Below are 21,056 nucleotides of genomic sequence, written 5' to 3' on the forward strand. Positions count from 1 at the left end.
AAGACAAGGGTAGATTTTGCTTTGGGGGGAGATCAAGATAGACAGAAGTGAGGGGAAACTGGCAGTGTTTGTTTTCCGTTTTCTCCACCCCACTTCACCCCAGTCTGCTTTGCAATCTCTGGGGAATGACCAAGAGAGGAAGCTGCTTGTCTGTGTGGGAGGGGGCCCTTAATGGGTGAATGAGCCTATGTGCAGCCTTAGAGCTTTTATAAGCAAATCTGTCTCTATTTTTTTTGTTGTTGTTGGAGCATTTATAAGAGCTTTTATTTTTCTCTCTCTCTCTTTAGAAAAGGACAGATGACATTTGGGGGCTCTCATTCTGGTTTTTAAAACCATATATATATTTTTTTAGAATCCATAGTTTTATATGTTTGCCGGCTAAGTCGCTTCAGTTGTGTCTGACTCTTTGCAACCCCACGTCTCTTCTGTCTCCTGCATTGGCAAATGGGTTCTTTACCACTAGTGCCAACTGGGAAGTCCATAGTTTTATATATCTTGCCAGCAAAGGTCCATATAGTCAAAGCTATGGTTTTTCCAGTAGTCAGGTATGGATGTGAAAGTTGGACCATAAAGAAGGCTGAGCTGAAGAATTGATGGTTTTGAGTTGTGGTGCTGGAGAAGACTCTTCAGAGTCCCTTGGACGGCAAGGAGACCAAACCAGTAACTCCTAAAGGAAATCAACCCTGAATATTCATTGGAAGGACTGATGCTGAAGCTGAAGCTCCAATACTTTGGCCACCTGACATGAGAGCCAACTCATTGGAAAAGACCCTGATGCTGGGAAAGATTAAGGACAGGAGGAGAAGGGGGTGACAGAGGATGAGATGGTTGGATGGCATCACCTACTCAATGAACATGAGTTTGAGCAAACCCCAGGAGATAGTGAAAGACAAGGAAGCCTAGTGTGCTGCGGTCCATGGGATCACAGAGTTGGACACAACTTAGCACCTAAACAACAATGGTAGTATTGTATGGACTTCCCAGGTGACACTAGTGGTAAAGAATCCCCCTGACAATGCAGGAGACCTAAGAGATGCCGGTTCAATCCCTGGGCGGGGAAGATCCCCTGGAGGATGGCATGGCAACCCACTCCAGTATTCTTGCCTGGAGAATCCCATGGACAGAGGAGCCTGGCAAGCTACAGTCCATAGGGTCACAAGAAGTTGGACATGACTGAAGCGACTTAGCACACAGCATACATAGTAGAGTAAATCAGTATTCTTGTCTGGGAAATTCCATAGACAGAGGAGCCTGGCTGGCTACAGCCCATGACAAGAGTTGTACACGACTTAGCAACTAAAGCACCACCATAGTTGGAGAAGGAAATGGCAATCCACTCCAGTACTCTTGCCTTGGAAATCGCATGGACAGAGGAGCCTGGTATGCTACAGTCCATGGGGTCACGAGAGTTGGACACAACTGAGCAACTTCACTTTCACTTTTCACTTTCATGCATTGGAGAAGGAAATGGCAACCCACTCCAGTGTTCTTGCCTGGAGAATCCCAGAGACAGAGGAGCCTGGTGGGCTGCCGTCTCTGGGGTCACACAGAGTCAGACACGACTGAAGCAACTTAGCAGCAGCACCACCACCACCACCATAGTAAATAATGTACATTGTACTTTTTACTTAGAAAATAGCCTTGGGAATGTTTTCATTTACATTTGACTCTGTTCAATGAAGTGAAGTTCAGTAAAGGTTTTCATCCTGGTTTGAAGTGGTGGTTGTTATTGTTGGTTTTTCTCCAACTAAAATAAAAAGTGGTTTTCCATCTGTGCCATGGCTATCTTGTGCTGTCACTTGTAGCAATACATTTGTGCCTTGCAAATACTAAATGTCAAATGAGTATATATTGAATTTATACATGAATAATAAATAATAAGTATCATTTCTTAAATGCCCATCCAGGCAATGTGAACACATTTTACAAAGTTACTGGTAATTCCTAAGATGAAACCCATCTGATAGAGACCACCTATGGTCTGACAGATTTATTAACTTAATGCTGCAAAAGGGACAGTTATGGGGCGTCTTACCAAGCACAGGGAGAGAGAGAATTATTCTAGAATTTTTAAGGATGGACTGTAGGTAAAATTTAAAAGAAGCAGTGTTTTTGATAGCCTCAAAGCATACCAGGCTATGTGTAAAGGGATTATCATCGGGCCTGAGCTAACAAGAGGACTCAGAATCCTGTTTCCTTGGAAACTAACAACGTGAAGATAAATGTGGAATGCTGTATCTAGAAACCCCTTATCTGAAGCTCTGCACCTGGGTTGGAAATTGAGGCTGCTTCTCTGTGTCAAAGTCACTCAGATGCTCCAGGCAGTGTGGAATGCTCTGGTCTCACTGATATTTCAAATAGCAGATTTTCTGAAAAGCACTGCTTTTAGAAAATGAGATTTCTCAGCATTATGTCTTTTTTGCTAATTGTCAAAAACAGTTTTTCATGGTTTGAACCCATCAAGGTGAGATTAACTCCTTGGTAACAGATGAAGAAACTGGTGTTCTCTAGAAGTCTGGATGCTTGCCCACCATCATGCAGCTATTAAATTGCAGAGCTATGATTCATGCATATTCTATGACCCAGTAATTCTACTAACTATATACTCAACAGGTGTGCATCAATATGTGTTCCAAAAACCAAGTATTAGGAAGTTCATACCAGCATTTTTTATGACTAAGCAGATTTCATCTGTATTAATTTTTTGTGTGTTATGATTAACATACAATATACAGATATTACATGTTCATTTCAATGAATTTTGACATTTGTATATACTCACATACTGTGTTAGTTGCTCAGTCATGTCCAACTCTTTGTGACCCAGTGGACTGTAACCCGCCAGGCTCCTCTGTTCATGGAATTCTCCAGGCAAGAATAATGAGTGGGTTGCCATTTCCTTCTCCAGGGAATCTTCCCAACCCAGGGATCGAACCAGTGTCTCTTGCACTGCAGGCAGATTCTTTTTCATCTGAGCCACCAGCCACCAGGGAAGCCCATACACCCACATAACCACCACCCAAACTGAGAAACACAACATTTTCATTGTCATCAAAGAAAGTTTCTTCAAACTGTGGTCCTTTTTTTGTGGGAGGGGCTACACTGGGTCTTCGTTGCTGCACTTGGGCTTTCTCTAGTTGTGAGCAGGAGCTGTCTCTAGTTGAGATGCTTGGGCTTCTCAATGTGGTGGTTTCTCTTGTTGCACAACATGGGCTCTAGGGCACATGGACTTCGGTCATTAGTTAGGGTTGGGGACTCAGTAGTTTTGGTACACGGGTTTGCCCCCGAGCATGTGGGATTTTAGTTTCCGGACCAGGAGACAAGGGACTGAACCTGTGTCCCCTGTATTGCCAGGTGGATTCTTAAACACTGGACCACCAGGGAAATCCCAGCTGTGCTCCATTCTAGTCAATTCCCCTCATCCCCAAAAATCATTTTCTGATTTTTATCATTACAGGTTGGTTTTGTCTATTCTCAGACTTCATCAAGAAGGGATCGTACTTTATCCTTTTGTCTTCTGATCATACTTTAAATATTCTATCAGTTCAGTTCAGTCACTCAGTCATGTCGGACTCTTCGGGACCCCATGAATCGCAGCACGCCAGGCCTCCCTGTCCATCACCAGCTCCCGAAGTTCACTCAGACTCATGTCCATCGAGTCAGTGATGCCATCCAGCCATCTCATCCTCTGTCGTCCCCTTCTCCTCCTGCCCCCAATCCCTCCCAGCATCAGAGTCTTTTCCAATGAGTCAGCACTTCTCATGAGGTGGCCAAAGTACTGGAGTTTCAGCTTCAGCATCATTCCCTCCAAAGAAATCCCAGGGCTGATCTCCTTCAGAATGGACTGGTTACATCTCCTTGCAGTCCAAGGGACTCTTAACAGTCTTCTCCAATTCCACAGTTCAAAAGCATCAATTCTTCGGTGCTCAGCCTTCTTCACAGTCCAACTCTCACATCCATACATGACCACAGGAAAAACCATAGCCTTGACTAGACGAAACTTTGTTGGGAAAGTAATGTCTCTGCTTTTGAATATGCTATCTAAGTTGGTCATAACTTTCCTTCCAAGGAGTAAGCGTCTTTTAATTTTATGGCTGCAGTCACCATCTGCAGTGATTTTGGAGCCCAGAAAAATAGTCTGACACTGTTTCCCCATCTATTTCCCAGGAAGTGATGGGACCGGATGCCATGATCTTGGTTTTCTGAATGTTGAGCTTTAAGCCAACTTTTTCACTCTCCACTTTCACTTTCATCAAGAGGCTTTTGAGTTCCTCTTCACTTTCAGCCATAAGGGTGGTGTCATCTGCATATCTGAGATTATTGATATTTCTCCTGGCAATCTTGATTCCAGCTTGTGTTTCTTCCAGTCCAGCATTTCTCATGATGTACTCTGCATAGAAGTTAAATAAGCAGGGTGACAATATACAGCCTTGACGTACTCCTTTTCCTATTTGGAACCAGTCTGTTGTTCCATGTCCAGTTCTAACTATTGCTTCCTGACCTGCATACAGATTTCTCAAGAGGCAGGTCAGGTGGTCTGGTATTCCCATCTCTTTCAGAATTTTCCACAGTTTATTGTGATTCACACAGTCAAAGGCTTTAGCATAGTCAATAAAGCAGAAATAGATGTTTTTCTGGAACTCTCTTGCTTTTTCCACGCTCCAGCGGATGTTCGCAATTTGATCTCTGGTTCCTCTGACTTTTCTAAAACCAGCTTGAACATCAGGAAGTTCACGGTTCACATATTGCTGAAGCCTGGCTTGGAGAATTTTGAGCATTACTTTACTAGTGTGTGAGACGAGTGCAATTGTGTGGTAGTTTGAGCATTCTTTGGCATTGCCTTTCTTTGGGACTGGAATGAAAACTGACCTTTTCCAGTCTGGGAAATAGACGGGGAAACAGTGGAAACAGTGTCAGACTTTATTTTTTTGGGCTCCAAAATCACTGCAGATAGTGACTGCAGCCATGAAATTAAAAGACGCTTACTCCTTGGAAGGAAAGTTATGACCAACCTAGATAGCATATTCAAAAGCAGAGACATTACTTTCCCAACAAAGGTCCGTCTAGTCAAGGCTATGGTTTTTCTAGTGGTCATATATGGATGTGAGAGTTGGACTGTGAAGAAGGCTGAGCGCCGAAGAATTGATGCTTTTGAACTGTGGTGTTGGAGAAGACTCTTGAGCGTCCCTTGGACTGCAAGGAGATGCAACCAGTCCATTCTGAAGGAGATCAGCCCTGGGTTTTCTTTGGAAGGAATGATGCTAAAGCTGAAACTCCAGTACTTTGGCCACCTCATGCGAAGAGTTGACTCATTGGAAAAGACTCTGATGCTGGGAGGGATTGGGGGCAGGAGGAGAAGGGGACAACAGAGGATGAGATGGCTGGATGGCATCACTGACTCGATGGACGTGTGTCTGAGTGAACTCTGGGAGTTGGTGATGGACAGGGAGGCCTGGCGTGCTGTGATTCATGGGGTCACAAAGAGTCGGACACGACTGAGCGACTGATCTGTGGTCCTAGTGTGATTAGATTGACTAGTTTTCTGTGAGTATGATTTCAGTGTCTGCCCTCTGATGCCCTCTGGCAACACCTACCATCTTACTTGGGTTTCTCTTACCTTGGGCGTGGGGCATCACTTCATGGCTGCGCCAGCGAAGCGCAGCCGCTGCTCCTTACCTTGGACGAGGGGTAACTCCAATAGAGGCTGATTTATCAGGCAGTTTCAGGGATGTGGTCAAAGAAATTTCAAACTCGTAGGCCTTCCTCCTTTTCCTTTAGCAGCTGGGAAACTGGGGGCATTTGTAGCGCCCCTGGAAGAAGACTAGCAGGCTGAGAGAATGTCACCTCTGAGGCACCCTTCTCTCTCCCTCTCTCCCCTCACAAATGCACACCCTGAGCCCCTCGCCAGTTGTCACAGCCCAGCTGCTGACCCCTCCATCCACCTAGCTGCGGGATTCCGACATCCAAACCCCCACTTTCTCCTAAACATATTTTTTAGTGTTGGCTTATTTCAATTAATATGCTTTTGAGATATTTCCATGATGTTGCATGTGTCAGTGGGTTAATCTTATTACTGCTGAGTAGTATTTTATCACATAATTTTACTACAATTTGATTAACCATTCCCTTATTGATGGGCATTGGAGTTGTTTCCAGTTCAAAGCTATTATGAAGAAGGCCAGAGAAGCTTTTATTTTTTTAGATCTATTTCTTTTTTATTTTTTAAATTATGAAAATATGATAACACATTTACAGACGACTTGGAAAATACATAACAAGGTTACATATAGTTCTATTATATATTAGTTATTTTTTAAGTAGATAAGATTTTTGGTTGGAGCTTCAATATCAAACTCTCAAAAATTAATAGAATGAATATACAGAGAAGTTGAAGGATATAATAGACCTGAAAAGTACTATGAACCAATTCAACATAATTAAGATTTATACAATTTTCATGCAATGATAGGATACAAATTTTATTCAAGTTCTATAAACTAGGAGACCCTGAAACATATCTAGGGACATAAAACAAGGTACAAAAATTTCATGGTCAAAAGGTATTGAAATCATATAGATTCTGTTCTCTTATCACTGTGGAATTATGTTAGAAATCAATATCAAAAGACATTTGAAAATAATTTTCAAGTGCAATGTGACATTTACCAAGAGAGATCTTTGACTTAGCCTTTGAAAGCCTCACTAAAGTTAGAAGACTGAAAAAATGTAGAGGGTGATTGCAGAGAAGAGAGCATTTAAAGGAGAAATTAATATCAAAGATACTTTTAAAATTTCACATATTTGGAAATTAAATGTCCATTTTTAAATGATGGGTGTATATAAGTCATAACAAGGAAAATTAGAAAATATGTGCAAAGGATTAAAATGAAGGGAGAATTTATCAGTTTGTTGCATGGAGCTGAAGCTGCTCAATACAATTAAATACAATGTGGACTCTTGAATAAGATATGAAAACAAATAATGGACACTAGCTTAAAATTTTATGAAATTTGAACAAAATCAATACTTTAGTTAATAATACTGTTCAGTTCAGTTGCTCAGTCATGTCTGACTCTTTGCAACCCCATGAACCGCAATATGCCAGGCCTCCCTGTCCATCACCAACTCCCGGAGTCCACCCAAACCCATGTCCATTGTGTCGGTGATGCCATCCAACCATCTCATCCTCCGTCATCCCCTTCTCCTCCTGCCTTCAATCTTTCCCAGCATCAGGGTCTTTTCAAATGAGTCAGCTCTTCGCATTAGGTGGCCAAAGTATTGGAGTTTCAGCGTCAACATCAGTCCTTCCAATGAATATTCAAGACTGATTTCCTTCAGGATGGACTGGTTGGATCTCCTTGCAGTCCAAAGGACTCTCAAGAGTCTTCTCCAACACCACAGTTCAAAAGCATTAATTCTTCAGTGCTCAGCTTTCTTTATAGTCCAACTCTCATATCCATACATGACCACTGGAAAAACCATAGCCTTGACTAGACGGACCTTTGTTGGCAAAGTAATGTCTCTGCTTTTCAATATGCTATCTAGGTTGGTCATAACTTTCCTTCCAAGGAGTAAGTGTTTTTAATTTCATGGCTGCAATCACCATCTGCAGTGATTTTGGAGCCCCCCAAAAATAAAGTCAGCCACTGTTTCCCCATCTATTTGCCATGAAGTGATGGGACCAGATGCCATGATCTTCGTTTTCTGAATGTTGAGCTTTAAGCCAACTTTTTCACTCTCCTCTTTCACTTTCATCAAGAGGCTGGAACCAGTCTGTTGTTCAATGTCCAGTTCTAACTGTTGCTTCCTGACCTGCAAATAATACTGTATTATATGTTAATTTCCTATTTTTTTAAACAACATAGTATTTCTTTATATTCTGAGAACTGGATTAGAAGTTTCAAGTTTCAAGCCTCATTCAAAAAAATTTTTTATAAATCACTAAGATAATAAATTTTCTAGACTTTTAGCAGTAATACTAGATACCAAAATACATGAAACTATATCAAAGTTTTGAGTGAATATAAATTAGAAATGTAGTATTTCTATTCATAGTAAGTCAAACAAGTGGAATCAAATGGCAAAAATTCATAAGTTTTCTAAAATATATATATTACACATGACTATTTATATATGTATACATATTATACGTACTAGTTATGTGTATATTATACATATGCATACAGAAGTTTTTCTACTATGCTTAATAAAATCTTGAGAAAGAACAATGGTAACCAAAAAAGAGGGTCAGGAAGCAACAGTTAGAACTGGACCTGGAACAACAGACTGGTTCCAAATAGGAAAAGGAGTACGTCAAGGCTGTATATTGTCACCCTGCTTATTTAACTTATATGCAGAGTACATCATGAGAAATGCTGGGCTGGAAGAAGCACAAGCTGGAATCAAGATTGCCAGGAGAAATATCAATAACTTCAGACGTGCAGATGACACCACCCTTATGGCAGAAAGTAAAGAGGAACTAAAAAGCCTCTTGATGAAAGTGAAAGTGGAGAGTGAAAAAGTTGGCTTAAAGCTCAACATTCAGAAAACTAATAAGATCATGGCATCTGGCCCCATCACTTCATGGGAAATAGATGGGGAAACAGTGGAAACAGTGTCAGACTTTATTTTGGGGGGCTCCATAATCACTGCAGATGGTGATTGCAGCCATGAAATTAAAAGATGCTTACTCCTTGGAAGGAAAGTTATGACCAACCTAGAGAGCATATTCAAAAGCAGAAACATTACTTTGCCTACAAAGGTCCGTCTAGTCAAGGCTATGGTTTTTCCATTAGTCATGTATGGATGTGAGAGTTGGACTATGAAGAAAGCTGAGCGCCAAAGAATTGATGCTTTTGAACTGTGATGTTGGAGAAGACTCTTGAGAGTCCCTTGGACTGCAAGGAGATCCAACCAGTCCATTCTAAAGGAGATCAGTCCTGGGTGTTCACTGGATGGACTGATACTAAAGCTGAAACTTCAGTACTTTGGCCCATCTCATGTGAAGAGTTGACCCCTTGGAAAAGACCCTAATGCTGGGAGGGATTGGGGGCAGGGGGAGAAGGGGATGACAGAAATGGCTGGATGGCATCACCGACTCGATGGACATAAGTTTGAGTAAACTCCAGGAGTTGGTGATGGACAGGGAGGCCTGGCGTGCTGCAATTCATGGGGTCGCAAAGAGTCAGACACAACTGAGCGACTGAACTGAACTGAACTAAACCAAAAAAGAGGTGGAGAAATTGGAAAACATAAACTAAATGAAGTGGGAGCACTGAATATGAAATAGGAAAAGTGAAGCAACCAGATAAAAGCAAAAGATCATTATATAGTCCAGTTGTTTTTAAACGTGGTTGCTCATTAGAAACACTTCTGGAGCTTTGGAGAAAAAAAGCAATACCTGGGCATTTGTATTTTTCAAATAATTGCAAGATAATTCTGACATGCATCTGGATTTTAAAAAGTAATTACAGGTTTTTCTATTAAATGGTAGTGTTAATGATGTAGAATTCTATTGTTTTCTGTTGCAGAGCAGCATTTATTTCTACAGGTCCCGAACTGGAGACAACCTAAATGTCCATCAGCAGTCAGATGGATAAATTGTAGTATCACAGAGCATGAAAATTAATGGCCTATTACTATGTGAACAACATGGGTGATTTTGTCCAAACATCATGTCTGGCAAAAGAAGCAGACAAAAGTGAGTACATTCTGTATTATCATCCTCTGCTGTCCCCTACTTGTTTTGCCTTCAATCTTTCCCAGCATCAAGGTCTTTTCCAGTGAGTTAGTTCTTTGTATCAGGTGGCCAAAGTATTGGAGCTTCAGCTTCAGCATCAGTCCTTCCAGTGAATATTCAGGGTTGATTTCCTTAAGGATTGACTGATTTGATGTCCTTGAAATCCAAGGGACTGTCAATAGTCTTCTCCAGCACCACAGTTCAAAAGCACCTGTTCTTAGCCTTCTTTTACTGGACTATAAGAAATAGTGAAGGACAGGGAAACCTGGTGTGCTCCAACTCATGGGGTCACAAATAGTCGCATACAACTTAGCGACTGAACAACAACAGCCTTCTTTATGGCCTAACTCTCACATCCATACATGACTACTAGAAAAACCATAACTTTGACTATATGGACATTTGTCAGCAAAGTAATGTCTCTGCTTTCTAATATGCTATTTAGGTTTGTCATAGCTTTCCTCCCAAGGACCAAGTGTCTTAATTTTGTGGCTGCAGTCACCATCTGCAGTGATTTTGGAGCCCAAGAAAATAACATCTGTCATTGCTTCCATTTTTTCCCTTTCTATTTGCCTTGAAGTTCTGGGACCAGATGCCACGATCTTAGTTTTTTGTTGCATTTAAAGCCAGCTTTCTCGCTCTCCTCTTTCACCCTCATCAAGAGGATCTTTAGTTCCTCTTTACTTTCTGCCATTAAAGTGGTATCATCTGCATTTCTGAGGTTGATGATATTTCTCCCAGCAACCTTGATTCCAGTTTGTGATTCTTCCAGTGCAACATTTTGCATGATGTACTCTGCATATAAGTTAAATAAGCGGGATGACAATATACAGCCTTATCGTACTCCTTTCCCAATTTGAACCAGTCAGTTGTTCCATGTCCTGTTCTAACAGTTGCTTCTTGATCTGCCTACAGGTTTCTCAAGAGTCAGGGAAGGTGATCTGTTACTCCTATCTCTAATAATTTTCCACCGTTTGTTGTGATCCACACAGTCAAAGGCTTTAACACGGTAAATAAACCAGATGTTTTTCTGAAACTCTGTTGCTTTCTACATGATCCAACAAATGTTGGCAATTTGATCACACAAATTCAGGTGTGTATACGCTAAGCTGTTTCAGTCATGTTCAACTCTTCGTGACCCTATGGACTATAACCCACCAGGCTCCTCTGTGCATGGGATTCTCCAGGCAAGAATACTGGAATGGGTTGCCATGTCCTCCTCCAGGGGATCTTCCCGACCCAGAGATTGAACCTGGATCTCCTGCATTGCAGGTGGATTCTTTACCCACTGAGTCACCTGGGAAGCCCTCACAGCTTCGTACATCCATAAAATCCTTTGATATATATACTAAGAAGGATAAATTTTACTACATATAAATTATATCTTATTAAAGTTAAAAATAGCACTCTAAAGATCAGTGAAATGAAGTTGCACACATGAGGTGAGTAATATGGAGTTGAAAAAAAAAAAGACATATTAATTGTGGTTTTGGTGAACATTCTGGTGACCTAAAAGTGATCTTGGAACCAAGTAACTTTGGAAACAAAAAACAAGTGAGCATACATGTTCATTCTATTTTGTCACTGTTGTTTTCCCTCTCAAGAAACAGAAAATATAGATTCTGTGGGAGTCTTGCATAATAATAACTTACCAAATCTAGTGCATACTATGTGTCAAGCACTGTTCTAGAGACTTCTCAGTTCAGTTCAGTTGCTCAGTTGTGTCCAACTCTTTGCGACCCCATGGACTGCAGCCCACCAGGCTTCCCTGTCCATCTCCAACTCCCAGAGCTTGCTCAAACTCATGTTCATGAGTTGATGGTGCCATCCAACCATCTCATCCTCTGGTGTCTCCTTTTCCTCCTGCCTTTAATCTTCCCCAGCATCGGGGTTTTTTCCAATGAGTCAGTTCTTCGCATCAGGTGGCCAAAATATTGGAGTTTCAGCTTCAGCATCAGTCCTTCCAATGAATATTCAGGACTGATTTCTTTTGGGATTGACTGGTTGGATTTCCTTGCAATGCAAGGGACTCTGAAGAGTCTTCTCCAACACCACAGTTCAAAAGTATCAATTCTTCAGCACTTGGCTTTCTTTATGGTTGTACATACACTATTTAATGTATGTAGGATCATACATACATTGTGTAGAAGGAGACTTCCATATACATTGTTTAATCCTCACAGCAACCCTAAGGTAAGTAGACATAGAACTCAAACACAGGCAGTCCAACTTCAGAGCTAACCACAGCCTGACACAATCTCACTTTTCAAGTAGAGTCGATAATCTTCTTCAATTCCAGTCTGACAAGCACTACCAGGCTAAGTAGTTATTGGTTTCAGTCATAAGTAAGAAATATGAACCCTTTCCCCCCAAAAGGCAACTTTTATTCCTGCCTTCAAAACCCAGAGATTCACATAGCTGTTACTCCGTCTCATAGATCAAAGGTCAATGTAGTAGCCAGCCTCCCAGGTGGAACCCAGTGGTCTGCCTGCTGATGTGAACGCACCTGGGTAGTCTCATTCCACACTGAATAATGTCAGTGATTTGTCCTCTGTAACCAATAGGGTATTGTGGAAACATTGAGGTGTGACACTCAGAGATAGGCTATGAGAGCCATTGCAGCTTCTGCCTTGCTCTCTTGAATTTGGTTTGGTTCTAAAATCCATTCCCTATGTGGGAGTTTATATTTTTAAAAATTGCTACCACAGTGGTTTCCATCCCACATGCTCTTCTACTTTGTCACCCTCTCATCAAGAGAAGGGATCTATGTCCCTTCCCCTTGAGTCTGGGTGGACTTCTGCTTTGACTAATAAAAGCTGCAGAAGTGAGGTACTGTGACCTCAGAGGACAGTCAGAAGATGAAACACAGCTTCAGATCTGTTCATGGGATCGCTTGTGCGATGGAGTCTTGAGCCACCATGGAAGAAGTCTGATTACCTAAAGGCTGGGGAAGGCCAAGCTATATATGGAGGGACCCATTACATAGGTGCTTCAGTCAGCATTACTAGACTTTATCATCTCAGTCCCAGCACTAGATACATAAACAGAGCCTTCAGAGAGATGATTCCAGCTCCAATAAGTGTCCTTCGTCTCTTCAGTCTGCCCAGCTGAGGACCCAGAACTTAAGCAACAAAGACAAGTCATCCCCACAGTGCCCTGTCCAAATTCTTGATCAACTGGGTCTGTGGGCATATTAAAATGGGTGTTTTAAAAAACTAAATTTTGGGAAGTTCTCTGGTGGTCCAGTGGTTAGGACTCACTGCTCTCATTGCCATGGCCCAGGTTCAATCCCTGGTCAGAAAAAAAAAGACCCACTAAATTTTGGGGTAATTTGTTGTGTAGGAATAATAACTGCAACACTCTACAGCTCCTGACAGTTTGGGCTTTCCCAAAAATGCCCCCTCCTCCAAGAATCTGGATGACTGTTAGCTGAGGATAGTTATACTGCCAGTAACATATGGTCTTAAACTGCAAAGGATGGGACCAAAATTCTGCTAAGTTACTTTAAGGTCTTTTGTTGAAGAGCTTCACTTTCACTTTCCTGAAAAACTAGATGATGTCTTTCTCTCTTTATATTCTTCGCCTCTAGTGGTTTTTAAGGCTGAGTAAATGAGTAAATTAAAAAGCAGAGACACCACTTTGCCGACAAAGGCACGTATAGTCAAAGCTATGGTTTTTCCAGTAGTCAGGTATGGATGTGAGAGTTGGACCATGAAGAAGGCTGAGCACCAAAGAATTGATGCTTTCGAACCATGGTGCTGGAGAAGATTCTTGAGAGTCCCTTGGACAGCAAGGAGATCAACCCAGTCCATCCTAAAGGAAATAAACCCTGAATATTCATTGGAAGGACTGATGATGAAGCTGAGGCTCCAATACTTTGGCCACTGACATGAAGAGCCAACGCATTGGAAAAGACCCTGATGCTGGTAAAGACTGAGGGCCAAGAGAAGGGGGTGACAGAGGATGAGACGGTTGGTTGGCATCACCAATTCATTAAACAAGAGTTTGAGCCAACTCCAGGAGATAGTGAAGGACAGGGAAGCCTAGTGTGCTGCATTCCGTGGGGTCACAAAGAGTCAGACGCAACTTAGCATCTATTTTTTTTTTTTGCATTTATAGGGGTTGCTTGATGCATGAATTGCCAGCATTACATGGGAATTCTGAAATGTTGATCGATGTTTCAGCTCTGTCTAAAGGACTTTCTACAGTCATTACAATTGTAGGACTTTTCTGCAACGTGAATTCTCTCATTCTAGGCCAGGTTGGAAGCATGGCTAAAGATCTTTTTTTTTTTTTTTTTTTAAATTTTAATTGCTTTAAGCCAACTTTTTCACTCTCCTCTTTCACTTTCATCAAGAGGCTTTTTAGTTCCTCTTCACTTTCTGCCATAAGGGTGATGTCACTTAGCAACTTAGCATCTAAACAACAAATGGGTAAATTAAGAGAATTCACACAATAAAGATGGTCAGTCTACTGTCTTAGCCTGTTTGGACTTCTATAACAAAATATCACAGACTGGGTAGCTTATTAAACAACAGAAATTTATTTTTCACATTTCTAGTGGCTAGGAAGTCCCAGATCAAGAGGCCAGCTTGGCTGCACTCTACTGAGGGCCCTCTTCCAGATGCATAGCGGGCACCTTCTGGCTCTGTCCTCAAATGGTAGAAGGGGTAAGGGGTATCTTTGACACCTCCATTGTAAGGACACTAAGCCCATTCATGAGGGCAGAACCAAAGTATCTCTCAAAGGTCCCACCTTCTACCATCTCTAGGCATTAAGATCTCAACACATGAATTTGGCAGGGTGCATGTGTTAGTCACTCAGTCCTGAGTCTTTGCGACCCCATGGACTGTAGCCCGCCAGGCTCCTCTGTCCATGGAATTCTCCAGGCAAGAATACTGGAGTGGGTAGCCATTCCCTTCCCCAGAGGATCTTACCCACCCAGGGATCAAACACGGGGCTCCTGCACTGCAAGCAGATTCTTTACCAGCTGAGCCACCGAGGAAGCCCCTGGCAAGGAGGGAGAGCAGGAATAAACATTCAGACCATAGCACCTATAAAGCTATCTCTATTTAGAGAAAATATGCTGTCATTGAGCCTACAGAAGAGAATGATCAGGATGTGACAATGATGTTTGAAAGGCACTTACTGATTTAGAAACCTACTAGCGCCAGGGTTTCAAACCAACACATTCCTGTCCTTGAGATGGCATATCAAAAACCTTTCATTCATACCGTATGAAGATTCATCCTGTATTGTGAATAATAATGGTAAATATAAAATCAAGGAACAATGGCATTCTATTGTTCTATTAATTTCTATATTCATATATTCTATATTCATTCAATATTCTATTAAATGGGAGCCTCATGAGGAGAGTAAGTTCGTCAATTGTCTTCCCTGCTATATACTCAGTGCCCACCAGTACTTATAAGCAAGCAACTGAACTGAATAAATACAATCACAGAAGAAAGAAATTCGTTTATTCTCTGATGGACATAAAACTCCCTATTAGCGCCATTAGGCTTTTAATTGTTTAAAGTCTACAAGCAAGACAAACTGACTCTTTTCTAGGTTGAAGGGGATTATGGGATATGTCTATTGGTGAACCAGCAAGAAATAAATGAAAAAAAACAAACAAAGCAATAATTATACTTGAGTCCATATGAATTTTTATTAACACACATTTTTCAAAGTCTGTACAAACCAAAACATTCCTGTGTTTTAAAATGTCCATTATTACAAACATACAAATAAACAAAAGGTGTTACCAAAAGTTAGCTACTCAATTTTATGGTAAAACAGTATCATGATTTTTAAAAACCAAAATTTCAAGACAGAGGTTTCTTCCTTCTCTTTTTGGAACTCGTGGAAAGTTAGAAAATGTATGGATTTGCTTTATATTAAATGCCAAGACCTTAAAAAAAGATTTAGTATAAAACTAAATATGTTTTTACATTGTCACTTCAGGTAACAGAATTTCTCAAGTCTTTAAAATTTAAAAAAAAAAAAACAAAAAACCCATGACTGCAACTTTTTTCACAATCTTTTCCCCATAGTCAATGTAAATGCATCTGAAAAATATTATCTGACAGGTTGTCTTTACCTAAAATTTTCTCATTCAAAAAGTTACAAAACTATTTAGCACTGCCATTTCCCTTGCTTAGAAGAGAAAATTACATCCCCTACCAGAGTGATAAGCAACATGGTCCATTGTTCCTCGTATCTGAAGGAAGCCACTCATTTCCATGTCTCTGTCCAATTAAGTGCATGGCTCCACTCGTGAGAATGTTCACCAATTAGAAGCCTTTGCTCCTGGAAAATGCCTAGTAAGTTAAACTTACTGCTGCACTTCTGGTAGTCTGAGGTACAAATGTCATCTGCCCTTATGATTACCTCTAACTCCAGTATCGCCCCCTGCGTTAAAGGATTCCAAAGTAGCTGGTTTTACTGTTTCATGGCACACCACACATCTCTAATTTCTTTCACAAACATCACAGAGGACCTGAGAGTATGGCTAGAAATGCAAATCTATCCTCTGACATGAAAAGTAAATCCATGTGCCTACTGGGTCAAGAAGGGAAAACAGGACACAATTCAGGTTGGGGCCAAGCTGCTTTTGAGAAGCACCTGTTTTCAACACATTTCCATTAAAAGCAGGGAGTGTATAGGCGGCAGTGGGTGAGGAAGAGTGGGGAGACAGTACATACAGGGATATCATTCTTCCAGTCACACTCAGAGTCCATTCTTGAGCAGCTCATACTAACTTCCAAAATGCTTTGTAGTCCAAATCTTATCCCATTTTGAATCATTTTAAAAAAAGCTATCTGACAATGGCCCAGTATGACAACTGATATAAGAGCGTTTGTTTTTTTTTTTAAAAAGAGGTGGCAGTGTGAGAATTTAAAATCAGTCACATAAAACAATCAAGAAAGGGGAGGGAGAGGGAAGTGTCCAGTACAACCTGGACAACCTTTCTTTCTGTCCTTACTTAGAAAGACAGACTCTCCAAATCTTTGCTATCTCCCTTAAGTATCTTCTTACATGCTCTTCCAAGAAACCCTCCAAAAGGCACTTAACTCCATACTTATATATTGAATTGTTTCACCTTAGCAATCAGTTTTAAGACTCCAAGGTAACAAGAAAGAAAAGATCTGATTCTTTCACTAAAAGCTAGAGAGTAGTACTTTTTTTTAAAAAAGAAGCATCACTTTTACAAGAAGAACAAGCTAGGCTACCATTATTCCTTTATCAAGAAAAAGTTTCTTTTTTTAAAAAATAAATAAAACTCTGGCTATACATAGTACAAAGTTCATACATAATATACCTGGAAAAAAACCCAAGGGTATACCCTGAAGCAAAAGGTTTATTGGAGAGAAAAAGTCTCTTCCATTGTACCAAGTCTTAAGGTGGCAGTTTTCAAAGTTCAGAGGGTGGCAGTGATATGTAATTAATGCCAAACTGCTTGCTCATGGGTATGGCAGGATGCAATGATGGACAAAAAAAAAAATCATTCTGCACATAACACTGAGCAGTGACCACCACAAAAAGGGGGAAAAAAAAGTAGCAAAAGAGAGACAATAGTACTGAGAGAAGGGCTGCGGGGTAGAGAGGGGAGTGAGAGAATAAGAGGAGATGGGAGCTTGAAACCCCAAACATTCAAGCATGCAGTCATAACACAGCACAAACCAGGTGTTTCCATTCAGCCCAACGCAGTCACACAAAGAAGGATAACTGTAATAATATAGAGATTTCTTAAGGAAGATTGCAATTCCCAGAGAACAGCCAGGTTGCCACCCTAACCGAGGAATCCATTTGCTGTTGCCGGGAGCGTTCTTGTGGTCTTTCATGGAGAGGTTATAGCTCCTGACTTCTCTGACTTCTTGCTCTTGGATAAGGCAGCTGCCTGCTTCAGGAGCTCTCGGTTTTTGGCCTTAAAAAAAAAAAATCAGTGAGCGAAGGAAGTTTTCGCAGGACAGGATGTTTTTCATGCAGATGCTAAGGGAGACAATGTAGAGGTCAGGAAGAGGTGAACAAAGTCTAGAGGCAGAAAACAACAGAAAAGCTCTAGGGTTTGGTTGGGAGGGAAGAAAAGTATTTGCTGGAAGTTAATCAGTGTACTTGCATCTCCTGGGATCCACTATTACAAACGGATGCTCTATGCAACACAAACAAACCATGGAGTGCCTTAGTGTGCTGGATAAACAGAATTTACAATTTAGACATCTGGAATCACATCTGGTTTATCCAAAAATCAAAGAACACATTTATTAATTCCACTGTTTTTTGAGGTAAAAAGATTAGAACATATCCAAGAGAAAATAATAAAAGTCATCTATAAGGTGATTTAATATGTCAATCGACATGTAAAATCTCTGAGGAAAAAAGAAATCTAAGAGATCACTTAAAATACCAAGATGGGGAAACAGTGGAAATAGTGTCTGACTTTATTTTTTTGGGCTCTAAAATCACTGCAGATGGTGACTGCAGCCATGAAATTAAAAGACGCTTACTCCTTGGAAGGAAAGTTATGACCAACCTAGATAGCATATTCAAAAGCAGAAACATTACTTTGCCAACAAAGGTCCGTCTAGTCAAAGCTATGGTTTTTCCAGTAGTCATGTATGGATGTGAGAGTTGGACTGTGAAGAAAGCTGAGCGCCGAAGAATTGATGCTTTTGAACTGTGGTGTTGGAGAAGACTCTTCAGAGTCCCTTGGACTGCAAGGAGATCCAACCAGTCATACTAAAGGAGATCAGTCCTGGGTGTTCTTTGAAAGGAATGATGCTAAAGCTGAAACTCTAGGACTTTGGCCACCTCATGCGAAGAGTTGACTCACTGGAAAAGATCCTGATGCTGGGAGGGATTGGGGGCAGGAGAAGGGGATGACAGAGGATGAGATGGCTGGATGGCATCACCGACTTGATGGACGTAAGTTTGAGTGAACTCCAGGAGTTGGTGATGGACAGGGAGGCCTGGCATGCTGCAATTCATGGGGTCGCAAAAAGTCTGACATGACTGAGCAACTGAACTGAACTGAAATACACCAGAGTTACCATATTAAATAAGCAGAATTACCTGCAATTGTTCTGTGACTTCTTTGTGGGTTTTCTCCATCTGGTTCATTTTGGCTCTCATCTGAGATTCTTGGTATTGAAAATCAGCCTTCAACTCTGTGATCTGAGGGGGGAAAAAAAGGCAGAGTGACCAGAAGAAATTTCTGTGCAATGAAAAATGTTTTGGTACCAGAGAGCTAAATAGTCCCCTAAATTAATGAAACCCAGGGCTCTCCTAAAGAGCCATACCTAAATCAAAGCCAAGGAACTGTGTATCCTATTTTTTTCTAGTGATTTCCTGAAAATTACACAAAATTCTGCATTAGCATGTCCGCTACTGACCACTTGCTAGAAGGTTTTAGATATTTCATGTACTCAATATAGGCAATAATCTTTCGAATTCTCAACTCCAAGTAAATCAATGATTATAACAAATATGACTGACAGTTTGAGAGAAGCCATGAAAATAACAGCTGCTGTCATTTACTGAATTTTTGCCCTGTTCCAGGCAAACTGTTTGATTATATTATTTTATCCAATCCTATGATAACCCTGTGGGATAGTAGCATTATTCTTCCCATTTTATAGATGGGAACATCAAGGCTTAGGAAGGATTAAGTAAAGTGGTTAGCAAGTAGCAGAGTCAGAATTCAAACTCCAGGCCTTCTTCTATTGACTATGCTATTCAAGGAGCACAGAGAAGAGGTACTAAATCAGAGAAATGAGGTGTGAGCTAAGTTTTGAGATACAAGTAGCAACTGGTACATGAGGTACGGAAAAGGGCATCCAAGCAAAGGGAACAGTATGGGCACAAGCAGAGTGCCAGATAATGGAGAACTTATTCAGATGACTGATGAGTGTGTCGGGAGATGAGGCCACAGATAGGAAGGCATGATGCGGAAGAGCCTGTGTTCCAGCCAAGGAATGTGATCTTGATCCTGAAAGTTATGGGAAACAACCTACTGTTTGTTTTTGCTCCTTTCAGACCCTAACTTTGCAGGAATTCCCTGGAGATCCAGTGGTTAGAACTCGGTGCTGTCACTACTGTAGGTAAGGGAATTAAGATCTTGCGACTGCAAAGCACTAGAGATGAGTATTCATTTTGTCTCTATTTTGCAAAAATCCTGTCTTTAATGTGCCATTCTGATCTAGTTCATAAAGAAAATATACTTGGGTCTGCTTTCATCTGACAGTCATGTAGTAAAGTGAAAAGAATACTGGTCTCTTCCCACGAACTTCCACCTTACTGGAAGAGTAGAAACACAGCTCAGTAGAAAGAATGGGAGGGTCAGAAAGATCTGGGTTCATTCCTTTGTTCTGCCTTTCACCAGCTGTGTGATTTGGATGGGTCGTCTACTCTCTTTCGGTCCATTTCCTCATCCGTAAGATGAGGTAGGAATCAGATACAAAGAATGCACATAAAGATTTTAACACTGCAGGACTTCCTTGGTGGCCCAGTAGATGGGAATCTGTCTGCCAACGGAGGGGACACCGATTCAATCCCTGGTCTGGGAAGATTACACATGTCGTGGAGCAACTAAGCCCTTCCACCACAGCTTCTGAGCCCACGAGCCGTAACTTCTGAGCCTGTGTGCCGCAACTACTGAAGCCCAGCACCTACAGACGTGCTCTACAACGAGAAGCCACCAGAATGACAAAAAGCCCACGCACCACAACAAAGACCCAGTGCAACCAAAAATAAAGTTAAAAAAATGTTTTAACGTAAATGTCTTTGTTAGCACTCATCATAGGATTCTGAACATAGTGCAAAACAACATACAGCCTCAGGGAGAAAACAGAGCTAGCGGAAGGAACCCTATGGGGAAAAACACTGAAGGCACTGTTATCTATGAATGATGATAATAATTCCTACCTCAAAGTGATATGGGGATAAATGAGTTAATACATATAAAGCACTTAGAATAGGGATAGGCAGATAGAGGCGTGTTAGTCGCTCCGTCGTGTCTGACTCTTTACGACCCCATGGACTCTTCTGTCCATGGGATTCTCTAGGCAAGAATACTGAAGTGAGTTGCCATTCCCTTCTCCAGGGGATCTTCCCGACACAGGAACCGAACCCCAGTTTCCTGCATAGCAGGCCAAAGCATCCAATAAAAGTTAACTATTATTATTAGTTATTAGAATAATAAGGCAGAAACGAGACATTCTCTAAGAATCTGAAAGTAAGAAATAATAGAATGAATCAGAAAAAGGACATAAAAAAATTCCCCTAAAGAGGGGAATATGACTCTACTAAGACT

At 41.1% G+C, this 21,056-nt stretch overlaps 1 protein-coding gene across 1 annotated transcript in view; it reads right to left on the reverse strand.

The window, feature by feature from the left end:
• Positions 1-16,965: 16,965 nt before the first annotated feature.
• FAM76A (family with sequence similarity 76 member A) overlaps positions 16,966-21,056 on the reverse strand; it is a gene marked incomplete at its 3' end in the record, with an annotated part of 30,950 nt that continues 26,859 nt past the window's right edge. The window contains 2 exon segments of the mRNA NM_001015660.1: positions 16,966-17,672; positions 18,818-18,919. Coding sequence (NP_001015660.1) covers positions 17,586-17,672; positions 18,818-18,919 — 189 coding nt within the window.

This window comes from Bos taurus, chromosome 2, assembly GCF_002263795.3.
Source record: "Bos taurus isolate L1 Dominette 01449 registration number 42190680 breed Hereford chromosome 2, ARS-UCD2.0, whole genome shotgun sequence".
Taxonomy (NCBI): Eukaryota; Metazoa; Chordata; class Mammalia; order Artiodactyla; family Bovidae; genus Bos; species Bos taurus.